The sequence below is a fragment of the Choloepus didactylus genome, chromosome 5, assembly GCF_015220235.1.
Source record: "Choloepus didactylus isolate mChoDid1 chromosome 5, mChoDid1.pri, whole genome shotgun sequence".
In the NCBI taxonomy this organism is placed as follows: Eukaryota; Metazoa; Chordata; class Mammalia; order Pilosa; family Megalonychidae; genus Choloepus; species Choloepus didactylus.
The window spans coordinates 163,164,300-163,177,185 of NC_051311.1; the positions used below are offsets into that span (position 1 = coordinate 163,164,300).

At 50.4% G+C, this 12,886-nt stretch overlaps 1 protein-coding gene across 2 annotated transcripts in view; it reads right to left on the reverse strand.

Moving 5' to 3' along the window:
- The window catches only part of ADCY1 (adenylate cyclase 1), a 225,425-nt gene that overhangs the window by 43,065 nt on the left and 169,474 nt on the right, over window positions 1–12,886 (reverse strand). For both annotated transcript variants that reach the window (XR_005217080.1, XM_037837223.1), the window contains exons 12-14: window positions 5,038–5,127; window positions 3,304–3,560; window positions 2,824–2,950 (exon numbers count right to left, since the gene is read on the reverse strand). Coding sequence is in view for 1 of the 2 variants with exons in the window: in XM_037837223.1 (XP_037693151.1) it covers window positions 2,824–2,950; window positions 3,304–3,560; window positions 5,038–5,127 (474 nt within the window). In the remaining variant the exon portion in view is untranslated. The remainder of the gene's footprint in view (window positions 1–2,823; window positions 2,951–3,303; window positions 3,561–5,037; window positions 5,128–12,886) is intronic.

Here is a 12,886-nt window from a genome sequence, read left to right on the forward strand (position 1 = left end):
GAGAAACACCCTGGGAGAACGCCATTTTGAAACACAACCTGGGGGCAAAGGAAGAAGACGCCAGCCACGTGCCCTCCCAGACAACAGAGGTGTTCCAGACGCCATTGGCCATTCTTCTGTGAAGGTCCTCTATTGTTGACGCCTTAGCTTGGACACTTTTATGGCCTTAAGACTGTAACTGTGTAACCAAATAAACCCCCTTTAAAAAAGCCAACCCATTTCTGGTATTTTGCATAATAGCAGCATTAGCAAACCAGAGTAAGGATGAGAGAAACAGTCAAATGGCAGGAGTTTCTAAAGGGCAGCTCTGCCCCACTGGGCCCCTACCATGGTAGGAACAGAGTTGGATTGGGTTATCACACCCATTTTCCTGCTGATGGAGAAGGAGAGATTGCTAACTGGCCAAGGACACACAGACCCTAAGTGATGTTGCTGGGATGGGGGACAAGGGCTCTCTAACCCAGGCCCAAGCCCTGTCTTCCGGCTGCTGCTGCTCGCTCCCCAGGCCCTTACCACTCCTGGCCCTGCCTGGCCTGCTCCTGAGCCTCAGTGAATGCAGATATCTCACCTACAGGCTAACTCCCCCCAGAGAATAATGCCCAGGATGGGCAGGTCACTGGAAGCCTTGCCTCCTCCAAGCCTGGCCTCGCTTCTGGAAGGGGCTCAAGGGTGACTCAGGTGATTCCCTGGGCCTCTGGGAGCCTCCAGGATAAGCCCATGGGGGTCCTGGTCACTGGTTTCACACCAGCATCTGACACCCTGACTTTCCCTCTGCCCCCACCTCTGGGTTGGGCCCACCATCAATGCAGAGTGCAGAGGGAACCCTGCCATGAGGATCTGCTGCCTGACCGAAAGCATGGCTCAGACAGGTGGTTAGGAGTCCAAGAGCCAGCTGGCCTGGGGCTGGGTCCCAGCTCCCCACTCTGGGCAAGGCATGGCCCCTGTCTGGGCCCTGTGCTCCTGTGGAACACCGCCTTCCCGGTGGGACTGCTGCAAGGACTGAAGGACTCTGATACTGAGGACAATGACAACCTACTTCTGGCATCAAAATAACAAGAGTATTCTGTAGCTAATTTTAGGTGTCAACTTGGCTTAGGTTACGCCTTCCGGTTGTTTGGCCAAACACTGGCCAAACTGGTGGCTGTGCAGGAATTTCATAAGATTAGCAGCTACAGCCAGTTGCCATGAAGTAAAGAGGGTATGCCTCGCCAGATCAAATGGGGGTCTTAGCAGCAAAGAATCTGGAAGATTCTGCTTCCAGACTGCACCCTCCATGCCTCCTTGAGTTCCCGTACAGATTCAAACTCAACAACTCAGCATCACTTGGGATTTCCAGGTTGCCCCATGGAAATTGCACTTGCAAACCCCACAACCACATGAGCCAATTCCTTATAATAAATCTCCTGGCATATATGTATAGACACATATGCCACTGGTTCTACTTCTCTGGAGAAATTTAATACAAGTACCTCTTACTAAAGCAAATATTTATCAGCTTCATTCTATGCCCTGTGCCCCCAGTGTTAGATGAGGAAACCAGGGTGAAGCAGGTTGGCCAAGGTCAACATGCTGTGAAGTGCAGCATGTGGGGTGTAAGCCCTGGAGAATACATGGGGCAAGGCACACACGTGGCAGCATGGGGACACCCTCACCTCCATCCCCGGCCCTGGGCTGTGCCATGAAAGGGGTTTTGGGCCAGGCCCCAAACATCTGCATGTTTGGCTTCACAGCTGATGCTACATCCATACATAAAGCCATGGAAAGGCTTCAAGGAACCCTGAGCTCCCTTGCCTGGCTCCCCAGATGTTTGAGGCCCGGAGATGGCTCCTGTATTCTATGACCCATAGTTTCTCTCAAATTGACCCCCCACAGCATCCCCAGGGCTCTGTCATGAGAACCCCCCAGGGTAATTGTTCAACATCCTAGATCCGTGGTCTCCATCTGTAGACCTACAAAATCTGGGGTCGGTGGGGCAAGAATCTGTATTTCCCACATGTTCCCCAATGACCCTGATGAGCCCCATGGCACTGCCCGACCCTGAGCAGAAGCCTGACTCCCCTTGGTGCCTTCACCATGGCACCTGCCCAGGATGCCTGGCACCCACTGGGGTGGGGAACTCACTGCATCACGAAACAGCCTGTCCTGACTCCTCACTGCGGTCTCCCTGCACTGTCTTCCCAGATACCGGTCCTACCCTTTGCAGCCCTCAGCACATTGTGGTAGTTTGTTATGGACCCCAGAAGATCATGTTCTTAAAGCTCATCCATTCCCGTGGGTGTAGACCTACTGTGGGGGGACCTTTGGATTAGGCTATTTCAGTTGAGGCCTGCCCCAGGTGGGTCTTAATTCTCTTCCTGGATTCCTTTCTAAGAGCATGAAATTCAGAGAGACAGAACAGAAGCTGAGAGAGAAGATCAAAGAAACAGAGAAGAAGCCACTGAAGCCAGAAGCTGGAAGCAATGAAACCCAGGAGAGAAGGGAGAAACCAGCAGAAGCCGCCATGTGCCTGGCCGTGTGATATCTGATCATCTTGAAGAGGCCTTGATTTGGACATTTTCATGGCCTCAGAACTGTAAGCTTGTAAGCCAATAAATTCCTATGGTTCAAAGCCAGCCCATTTCTGGCATATTGCATTTTGGCACCGTTAGTGAACTAAAACACACACAGGCCTCCATCCCTTAATCCTCGGCAGTGCCTGGTGCTCCAAAGCCCCAGGGTTCCCGGCAATGCAGCTGAGAGGGGCACCTGTGAGGGGGAGGTCTTGGCTTGCATCGCTAGAGGAAACCCCTTTCCCATCACCACCCCCTCCCAGGCTCGTCTTGCCTGCACGGCCCAGAGGTAGTCCAGCCGGAACTTGAGGTCCACCTGTCTGGAGTGCAGGGCAAGAGCGCAGGCAAACAGGAGCACGGCCAGGACGGGCTCGTGGCTGCGCAGAGTCAGGGTGCCGCCCCTGGGGAAGGAGGCAGGAGAGCCAGGGTTAGCGCTGGGCGACCCGGCCCCCAAACCCAGCCCGGTTCAATGAGCCCACAAATCCTGGCAAGGCCCCCTACCCATGGCTCTCCGGGGTGGGCCCAGGCTGACAAGCATGACTCGCCCAGAGACCCCCTAGTCTGGCTTGAATTCGGGCCCGAGAGAGAAACGGAGAAGCTGCCAAGTGAACACTTATTCCCTACTATTCATGCCTGACAGTTGTCAAATCAGAAAACGGTAATACACAGCTTTATAATTAAAAGGAGAAAGTTAAAAAGAAAACCACCCCCCGCCTCTGCACATCTTCGGTTGTGGGGAGCAGGGCGCACGTACCGGCCGGCTCGCGTGTACCCGCTGAGCTCCAGGACGAGGATGGAGGACGCGGTGAGCACGGACAGGAGGATCATTTTCGGCAAGGAGGACACGCGCAGGAAGAGGGCCAAGGTGAGAGTGCCCACGAGGCAGCAGAGCAGGGCGTGGGGCGCGGACTCGCAGGGCAGGGCGGGCAGCAGCGGGGACTGGCCTCCGGGGGAGAGGACCACCAGGGAGCTGTTGGGAGTGGCGTTCCAGGCCCAGGGCATGCAGCAGGCCTGGAGGTGGGAGGAGGGCGCCCTGCTCACCACCGCGCACAGGGGGCCCTGTTCTTGCCCACGCCCCTCTCCCGCATGCAAGCCCTCCCCAGCCTCAGACGCTTCCAGCCTGCCCATGGCCTTCGCCAGTCCTCGCCGCTGCCGGACAAGGCGAGGCCCTCGCATCTGGTCTCCCTGGCCCCAGCCCCACCGCCCACTCCAACTCTCCCATCATGTCCCTCTCCTCACTCAGGGGCCCACCTCCTGTTCTCTGCCACCGGGAGGGGCAGCTGCCCCCTTCCCTAGGAGGAGGGGGTGTCACTGTCCTCTGCCAGGCAAACCTCCCCTTCTGGGCACCCCAGGCTTGCCTCTGACTTCTCTGTGGATTCCTTCTACTGGTCCCACACTGCCACCTCCTCCCAGCCCCACCCCCACCTCATATCCCCCTCCCCCCACCCCCACTTCACCCCCATCATCTCATCTCCACGCCCTCTTCATCCCACACCCCTCATCCCCCATCCTCCCTGCTCCCCACCTCACCTCCCATCTCCCAACCATCTCACTGCCACTCTCTCACCTCATCCATCTCACCCCCATCCCCAACTCATCCCCTGTGCCAGTTTGGATATATTATGTCCCCCAAAACGCCATTATCTTTGATGTAATCTTGTGGGGGCAGATGTACTGGTGCTGATTAGATTGGAATCCTTTGATTGTTTCCATGGAGATGTGACTCAATCAACTGTGGGTGAGACCTTTCATTGGATTATTTCCATGGAGGTGTTGCCCTACCCATTCAGGGTGGGTCTTAACTGGATCACTGGAGTACTTTAAAAAGAGCCACACAGGCCCAGATCCTTGCTGCAGATGAGAGACAGTTTGAAGATGGCCGTTGAAAGCAGAGATTTGCTCCGGAGAAGCTAACAGGACAAACGCCCAAGAGCAACTGAGAGTGACATTTTGGAGAGGAGCTACAGCTAAGAGAGGACGAAACACCCCAAGAGCAACACTTTGGAGAATCCCATCTTGAAACGCAACCTGGGAGCAAGCAGACACCAGCCACGTGCCTTCCAAGCTAACAGAGGTTTTCCGGATGCCAATGGCCATCCTTCAGTGAAGGTACCCTGTTGTTGGACACTTTATGGCCTTAAGACTATAACTCCGTAACCAAATAAACCTCCCTTTATAAAAACCAATCCATTTCTGGTGCTTTGCAAATGGCAGCATTAGCAAACCGCAATATCCCCCAACTCCCATACTCCTCATACACAACTTCCCCCACAAACTTCACCCTCACCTCCCATCCACCTCCCATCCCACTTTGTCCCCTCACCACCATCTCATTCCCCACCTCTCATTCCCCAACTCCCACTCCCCTCCCAACTTCACTGCCACTCCCCACCCCCACCCCCTACCTCCCACCTCTACCCCCACCTGGCAAATCCCATGTGACCCGAATACCCGTGCAACCCCACTGCCAAGAGATATAAATACCTACCACACATCCTTGGGCCACTGAGTAGATTAAGACCACGATGAAAATACACAGAACAGTGCGGATCTGAATTGTCAGGCACCCTGGAAAACACTGAGGAACAGAACATTATTTTTAAAATATAAAATACTACTTTTTTGTGTTGAAAAAAATACATATTTTATTACAAAGTTGATTCCTGTCCACAGTGCATAATTCCCCCAGTAAGGAAGTGTACAGAGTAATCTGAACACTGTTGGATTCTTGCCCGTCGGTATTCTACTTTTGCAAAAATTTCATGGCTGGGTTTGTATATTTATTCTCCCAGATAAAGAAATTGCCAAAGCTACAAAAAGAAAAACAACTAAGCTCTTTAAATTAAAAAGAAAAACCTCCCTCTGTCTGCCCTGCATTTTGATTCTGACAGGCACTGGAATTAACAGGTTAGTCAGCGTGGGGAAACCTGATATTTTTATAATATTGAACACGTCTGTCTCAGAAATGGTAAGAATTTCCATTTATTTGTGTCTTCTTCTATATGCTTTAATTGAGATTTATCATTTTCTTCACAAAGCTTTTCAACAATTCTTGTTAAATTATTCCAAGACAGTTAATTTTAAACCTATTTATTTTGGATACATTTTAGAATAGTCTACAGATGATTTCATGGATAAAATTAAGACGCCCGGCTTAGTTTCCTGGCTGCTATGACAAATACCACACCAGGGGTTGGCTTAAGCAACAGGGATGCGCTGTCTTGTGTTGTGGAGCTGCAAGTCCACCGTGGAGGGACTGGCCTGGCGGCTTTCTCCCGGCAGTCTGCAGCTCCCCAGCAGCCCTCCGACGCACGGCCACCTCTCTCTCTCCTTGGGTCTGCTGCTCTGGGTTCTGCTGACCCCTGCCTGGCTTCTCCTTACATGTCAAACTTCCTCTGCTTATAAGCACTTCAGCCTTATTGTATCCCGGCCCACCCTCCTTCCATTTGGTCACGCTTTAACTAATCATAACATCTTCCACGGTCCTGGTGACAAATGGGTTCAGGCCCAAAGGACAGGGGGTTAGGGAATTGAACACGCCTTTTGTGTGCGGACATGATTCAGTCCCTGACAGGTCCCTTTCCACACTCACACTCCCAAAATGAAAACAAAAATGAGAATAAATAAACACGGCACTGAAAGCTGCCAACGAGCTGTGTCTCTAATGAGCCATTTACAAGCATTTGTTGCTTTCTTCCTCCCAATCTGTAGGTAGGATCGTTAACGTCCTGGAGTCAGAGTTGAGGAAGGGGACACACAGAGGTAGCCAAGCCAGTATCACTTATTCCTCCAAAGAAACAAAGCATTTTGTTCTGGAACAGAGAGTCACGTCTACCCTCCATGTTTTCCCACGAGGATCTTCTCGTGGTCCAGCCTAAACCAGAAATCTACAGGGAAAGTGATGAAGAGAAAAGAGGCTCAGCCTGGCCACATTACCAGCTGCCTCACTCTGGGCCTGGCTCTGGGATGGGCTGATTATCTCAAGCTAAATGGGGCACCACAGGAGGCCTGAAGCGAGTCCTGACACGCTTTTATTTCTCTGAAATGCTAATGTCATGGATTGAACTGAGCCCCCCAAAAAGACATGCTGAAGTCCTAACTCCCAGACTGTGACCTTATTTGGAAATAGGGTCATTACAGAGGGAAAGAAGCAAGTTCAAATGAGGTCACATGGGAAGAGGATGCCCTTACATGAAGAGGAAATAAGGACAGACAGACAGAGGGGAAAACGCTGGGGATCGCCGGCAAGCCACCGCCAGGAGCCGCCAAAGACAAGGGAACAGATTCCTCCCTGAAAACTTCCGAGAAGCCTGGCACTGTTACCCCTTCATGGGGACTTCTAGCTTCCAGAAGTGTGAGACCACACATTTCAGATGTTTTCAGCCCCCCAGTTTGTGGTATGTCATGTTAGCCCTAGGAAACGAAGACAAGTGGTGTCCCCAAAACGTCTGCCAGACCCAAACTTCGGCGTGACCTCAGCTTAATTCATTTTGGTCCTGATCTTGTCTCTGGCTCGGCCCATGGGCGGAATCACAGAGTAGTTGTGCGATCCCTTCTCTCAATTAGACAAGGTGTAACACCAGCTCATTCATTCATCCCACCCACAGTGGCAGAGCTCCCCGCCCACCAGACCTGCCTCAGGAGCCCTCGGGCCTATGGAAGAGATGCTAAGTGGAAATGATGGTCTCTCCAGGAGGCAGCAAAAGGCCAGAGGCTGGAAGATTCTGCCTGGGAGGGCCGGCAAGTCTTCAGAGGAGGATGTCCAAGGAGCTGGATCTGCAAGGCTGGCTGGGTTCCACCAAAAGCAGAGGGGGAAAAGCTATTCCGGCTGTGGGACTGGCCTGTGCGAAACCTCTGAGATTAGGGAACACGGCGCCAGTGACCTGTCAGATTGAACCATGTGATATCAACAGCATGTAGGTCCAAGCGGCCACTTGCGAAAGTTTCTTTGGGGCCATTTCATCTCTAGTAAGTACAACCAACCAAAGGGAATTCTCCAGCATTGTCCTTTCTCTCCTGTGGGCCCCACTGATTGAATAGCAAACAAGGCAAATTGCAATTATTCATTTCTTCACATATTCATTCATGCGGTAACTATTTATTTATCACCAGCTATGAGTCAGGACTGGGCTATCATTCCTGATACTTAAGGCATCAATGCACCAGCTGCAGCTAAGGAGTTGGTGTGATTTACAGTTTTCTTAAGCATTATTTCATTTCACTGTTAATCAACCACACTATGGAGGCAGGTGAGGAAGTATTATTTTTGCCTCAATGTAGATGGTATTTATTAAATGGCTCTGCAGTATCTACTCCTCTCTTCCATCTTACTAGTATTCAAAATTTCTTCCAGGTATCCAAACTTTTCATATAACCCTTGTGCATCAGGTGAGGCTGGCCCCACCCCAGTCCCACCCAGGGCCCTGTTTAGTGTAAGATAACTAGCACATCCCACTGCGGGTTACAGGAAGGAGGCAGGTGACACAGCGGGGCCATCAAGCAGAAAGGGAAAGCTGCAGCTCTGGGATGTGACAACTTGACTAAGCTGACCCACATTTCCTAGAACCCCTTTCCTGTCTGCTTCTGGTTAGGGTGGGCTGCAAAGAGGTTCTGGTGACACATTAGGAGGGGAGAAGTAAATCTTCAGCACTTTTTTTCCAATGCTCAAAAGGTCTGGCGAGTGCTTTTGTAGCTTACGAACATCGTTGCCTGCCTGCTGGTTTACCTCCCTGCCTTGGAACTGCTCCACAGCGCCCCGGACATGGCTTCAGCTTCCCAGACCCCTGGCCAGATGTGCACATGTAGCTTCTTGATGAAGGGGGACAGCTTTTCCTGAAAGACCTCACTTCATCAAAGTTGGAGGCAGTGCGAGAACAGACGCACAGGCCCCAGTCTATCCTTGTGAGTTCCAGCTGCTGTTTGCCCTTCACCACGTTACATCCAACTTCCCCTCTCCATCACCTGCCCTATGGATTTCAAACTTTGGCAGCAGATGCCAAGACACAGCCTTAGGGAGGCTGTTTCACCAGCTCTCACGACGCTGGAGCTCAGTGGTTGGAGAGGCAAGCCTTGGAGCCATGGGGCAACCTCGGGTGTGAATCCAGCACAGGACCTGTGCTAGGACTTTGGAGCAAAGCCGTGCCACCTTTTGTGGATAACTACTTGCCTTTCGGGAAGCAGCTTTTGGCCTGCTAGTGGGCATCAGCAGAAATCGAATGTGTAACCATGGGCCACCAAGTGAGCTTGGACCTGAGTTGCCCATCATGAACTGGCTGTCATCTGTCCTACTAATCATAAAGTTGGGTGTGCATAACAGCAAGTTACAATTTGAAGTTGAAAAAAATACTGCTTTAATATATACTTTATGCTAAACAGAATGGAAATTTATCCCTCAGATGTACTCTGGTGTGCCCATGCTGGGTCGACATGAGTTGGGGACAGTGAATGAAATGAAACCGTTTGATTTTCCTCTGGCTGTGGCTCTCTTCTGTACTGCCCAAGCCCCCTCTCCCCAACCCTGAAGATGCCTGGGCCATCTCTAGAATTTTCCATTCACTTTCAGTTTTTCATTGTCCATGCAGTTTAAAATCCTAACTGCACACCTGATGGAAATCTCCTCTCCTCTCAGCTGTTCCTGCTGGTGGCCGGGTGGATGGGACTGAGGTGTGGCGTGGTTTGGGGGAACACCCCAAGTCCAGCAGCCAGAGCACCAGGGGCAGCAGAGGGAGAAAGACCAGGTACCTCACCCCCGTCCTCGTGATCTGTTCCCTCCGTCTCAGCTTAGGAAACCATACAGTAGGAAATTCTAAACAGTCCCGATTCTAATAGGTTTCTCTGCTGGAGGTCTTTCAGCTCCAGGCAAGGTTCAAAGCACGAGGAGGAGTGTCCCCACGTCAAACCCTGCCAGCCTCTTGGACTGCGCCGCAGCTTATGTAGGTCCTCAGGACCCAGCAAGCTTTGGAGCCAAGGGAACCCCACAGATGTGTGGATGCCTGTATCTGCAGGGGACTCCCACACCCCCACCCCAAACAGCTCCCACTCTCCCAGCCCCACCCAGGGTCCTGTGCAGCTCCCACTCCTCTCTCTCATACACCCCTCCCCTGCTCCCTTGTCTCTGCCCAGACACCTAAGCCTCAGCCCTGGACCAGCCCAGCAGCCTTCCCTTGCCATTTCCACCCAGGGGCTCGCACCGGCCACAGAAAGATCTCTCAGCCGGAGACCAGGGCAGACAGAAATGCTTGGGCCCAGCCGAGAAGGGGTTCACCCATCTCAGCCACTCCAGCTCAGTCCCAGTTTCCAATCCTCACCACCACCCTGGAGCCCAGCTCTCTGGTCCTCACAGACTAGTCTCATTTATGAAAGAGGCGGGACTCAGTTCATTCCACAAGTATGCATTAATTCAACACGGGGAAGCTCCAGGCTTGTGGGAACCAGCTCCCCACTCTCCAGGTCCATTCACACCCCTCCTGGGTCCAGGACTTCCAGGCTTAGGTATTCCTGGGATATGGCTCCACCAGCCTGCTCCTTTCCCTCCCTGGCCTTCTCCCTCTTATTGAATTTTAAAACACTTACCTGGCGATGATCATGTGCCAGGCTCTGCTCCAAGTATGTTTGTTAGAAATACGAACTCATTCAATCCTTGCATCAAGCCAGCGAGGGAGGCGCATTTAACAAGAGCTTAAGTGGTTTCCCAGGGTCACAGAGCTAGCACCATCCCCGAGGGAGGGTGGAGCTGAAAGCTGGATGAACGAACACCCCACAAGACCATGGGGTAGCCATACTGGGCCGGATGCCCATCTCTGGATCTCTTCTGTGTCAGAGAAGAAAACACAGCTACCTCGTCTAAGCCACATCTTTTCCAGAGCATGCATTACTGGTATCTGAACTGTTGTACAAGCCATACCTGTTATGTCTCCTTTCCTTTGTGAATACTGGTCCCTCCACCAGGATAACTTTGACTTCCTGCCTCTCTGACATCATCCAAACTTCAATTCTGCGGTCTGTTCCCCTTCTATTATCTGTTCCCATGGCCTTTTGCACAAGATTCTCCAATAGCCCTAATCACTGCCTAGTGTGGAAACTCAGAGCCTCATACGGCGCCTGGCAGACAGTGAACCTATGCAGGGGTCTGTGGAGTCAAAACTTGAATTAATGCCTATGCGTTGAATACACTGAACCCCATGCCTTCTCGTGCCTGCACGTTACTGTCTGGGCGTGACCTTCCCTTCTTCAACGTGGACAGTGCTGGGAACTGAGAGCAGCTCGCAGGAACGCCCAACTCCCCAAGTTTTGCAAGTCTGGTGCTTCGAAAACACATAATGGAGGAAAAACAAAATTCATGTTCATGGGGCAAGGGTGATAAGGGGAGGATGTATATTCAGAAAGAAAATAAACCTAACTGCACCCAGGGCTGATTCTGATAAGAGAACAAAATATAGGAGAAATATAGAATAACTGAGGGCCTCATATGTTTAAGGTAATAACTCAGGGATTGTTCTGGACAAAGTCTGGAGCTACAAGGGCAGTTGCTCTGCAATAAATGAGGATGGTTTAACAGTCACGGAGCCACAGCTACCGATTTCTCCCTGGACACAGGTGTTTTGTGGAACCGGGTGGCTTGTAGGGGTTTCTATTCTTTTATGGACAGAAGGTCTGGCCCAGGCTTCTGCGTCAGGTGTCATGAGGAAGTCACTGAGCCTGTCTGAGCCCCGCTTTCCTCCAGGTGAAAAGAGGAAAGATGAGCCTCCCTGCCCAGTTTGGGAGGCTGCACTACAATAAGTGAAGTGTGATAAATCTGCACAAGAAAACAATTATTGGCGGAAAAGTACCTGCCGGGCAAGTCTTCTAGGTTTGTGCATTTCTTAACTATTTGGTTTTAGGGTTGTGTGGTGGTTTGAAGCTATATGTACCCCAAAGAAATGTGTTCTTAAACTTAATCCAGTCCTGTGGGTGTGAACCCAGTATAAGGAAGACCTTGTGATGAGGTTACTTCAGTTAAGGTGTGGCTCACCTCAAATCAGAAGGGGTCTTAATCTTAGTACTGGAGTCCTTTATAAGGCAATGAAATTCAGACAGAGAGAGAGTCATGGAGGAAAGAAGCTGAATGTCAACAGAATCGAAAGAGATGGGAGGGTCCAGGAGAGGCTGCTGTGTGCATTGCCATGTGACAAGCTAAGGACCAAGTGTCACTGGCAGCCAGCCCCAGAAAGCCACAGTCTTCAGGGAGAAAGCACCGCCTTGATGTCACTTTGATTCGGACTTTTACCTGTCTTCAAAACTGTGAGCCAACAAATTCCCATTGTTTAAGCCAAACCTTTGCATGGTATTTGCTTGAGCAGCCAAGGAAACTAAAACAGGTTGCAACTACAGTTTTGTAGTTTGTTTTTTTTTTTTTTTAATCCCCCAGTAATTATTCATGCTTTCTGCATATCTTATGAATCACTGCATGGTACTTACTTGAGCAGCCAAGGAATCTAAAATGGGTTGCAACTACGGTTTTGTAATTTGTTTATTTTTTACCCCCAATAGTATTTTTGCTCTCTGCAGACTTTATGCTACCTGTACATACTGGGCACACAGATTCCCAACAGTGGGGACAAATGTGCTAGGCTGTAGAAATTATCATTCACTTGTCATGCTGTCACTTGAAATTATATGAATAAAGCAATCTAATTTGAAGTTGGTAATTTTAACATTTGCAATATCATATATCTCTCAATGTATAAAAGTCAAAGAGCTGGGACTTTGTGGTTTAAGAAGTGTTATTTTTTTAATTCAAAAGAATCAATAAATTACCTATGAATAATTAAGAAGTCAAATGGACAAAACTAGATTTTATCTCTTCAAGAAATTGCAGTTTCCAATAATTATGCAAAAAGAACACTGGGTCTGATAGATGGAACAACTGTGGATATACCAGGAAAACTGGGACATTTGGTAATGAAGATTGACAATGTGGTACAAAGGAATGTGGGATTAGGACAAAACGGAGAATCTTTGCAATGAACCACGGCTGTACAACCCTTTGCTCTAAATCTCCATAAGGGCAAAGGTAAATGAAGAATTATATCCATGATCTGTATCATCCAACCAATGCAGATGGTCCTTCTAGAAATATGTCATCTTCCCACCCACCCCCAAGCAAACAGTAAGCTAGTTCTCTCCTGTCCCACTGCTAAACTGTCCATAATTCCTGAAGGATGGGATCACAATCTTGAGATCATCCATTTATTATTAACTACTGTCACTCACCAGTGTGCACGGCAGCAAGGAGCCCGGACACCATACATTGTGGGCACAGGGCAGGGGCCGAACGAGCCCTTGCTAACTGAGCAGAT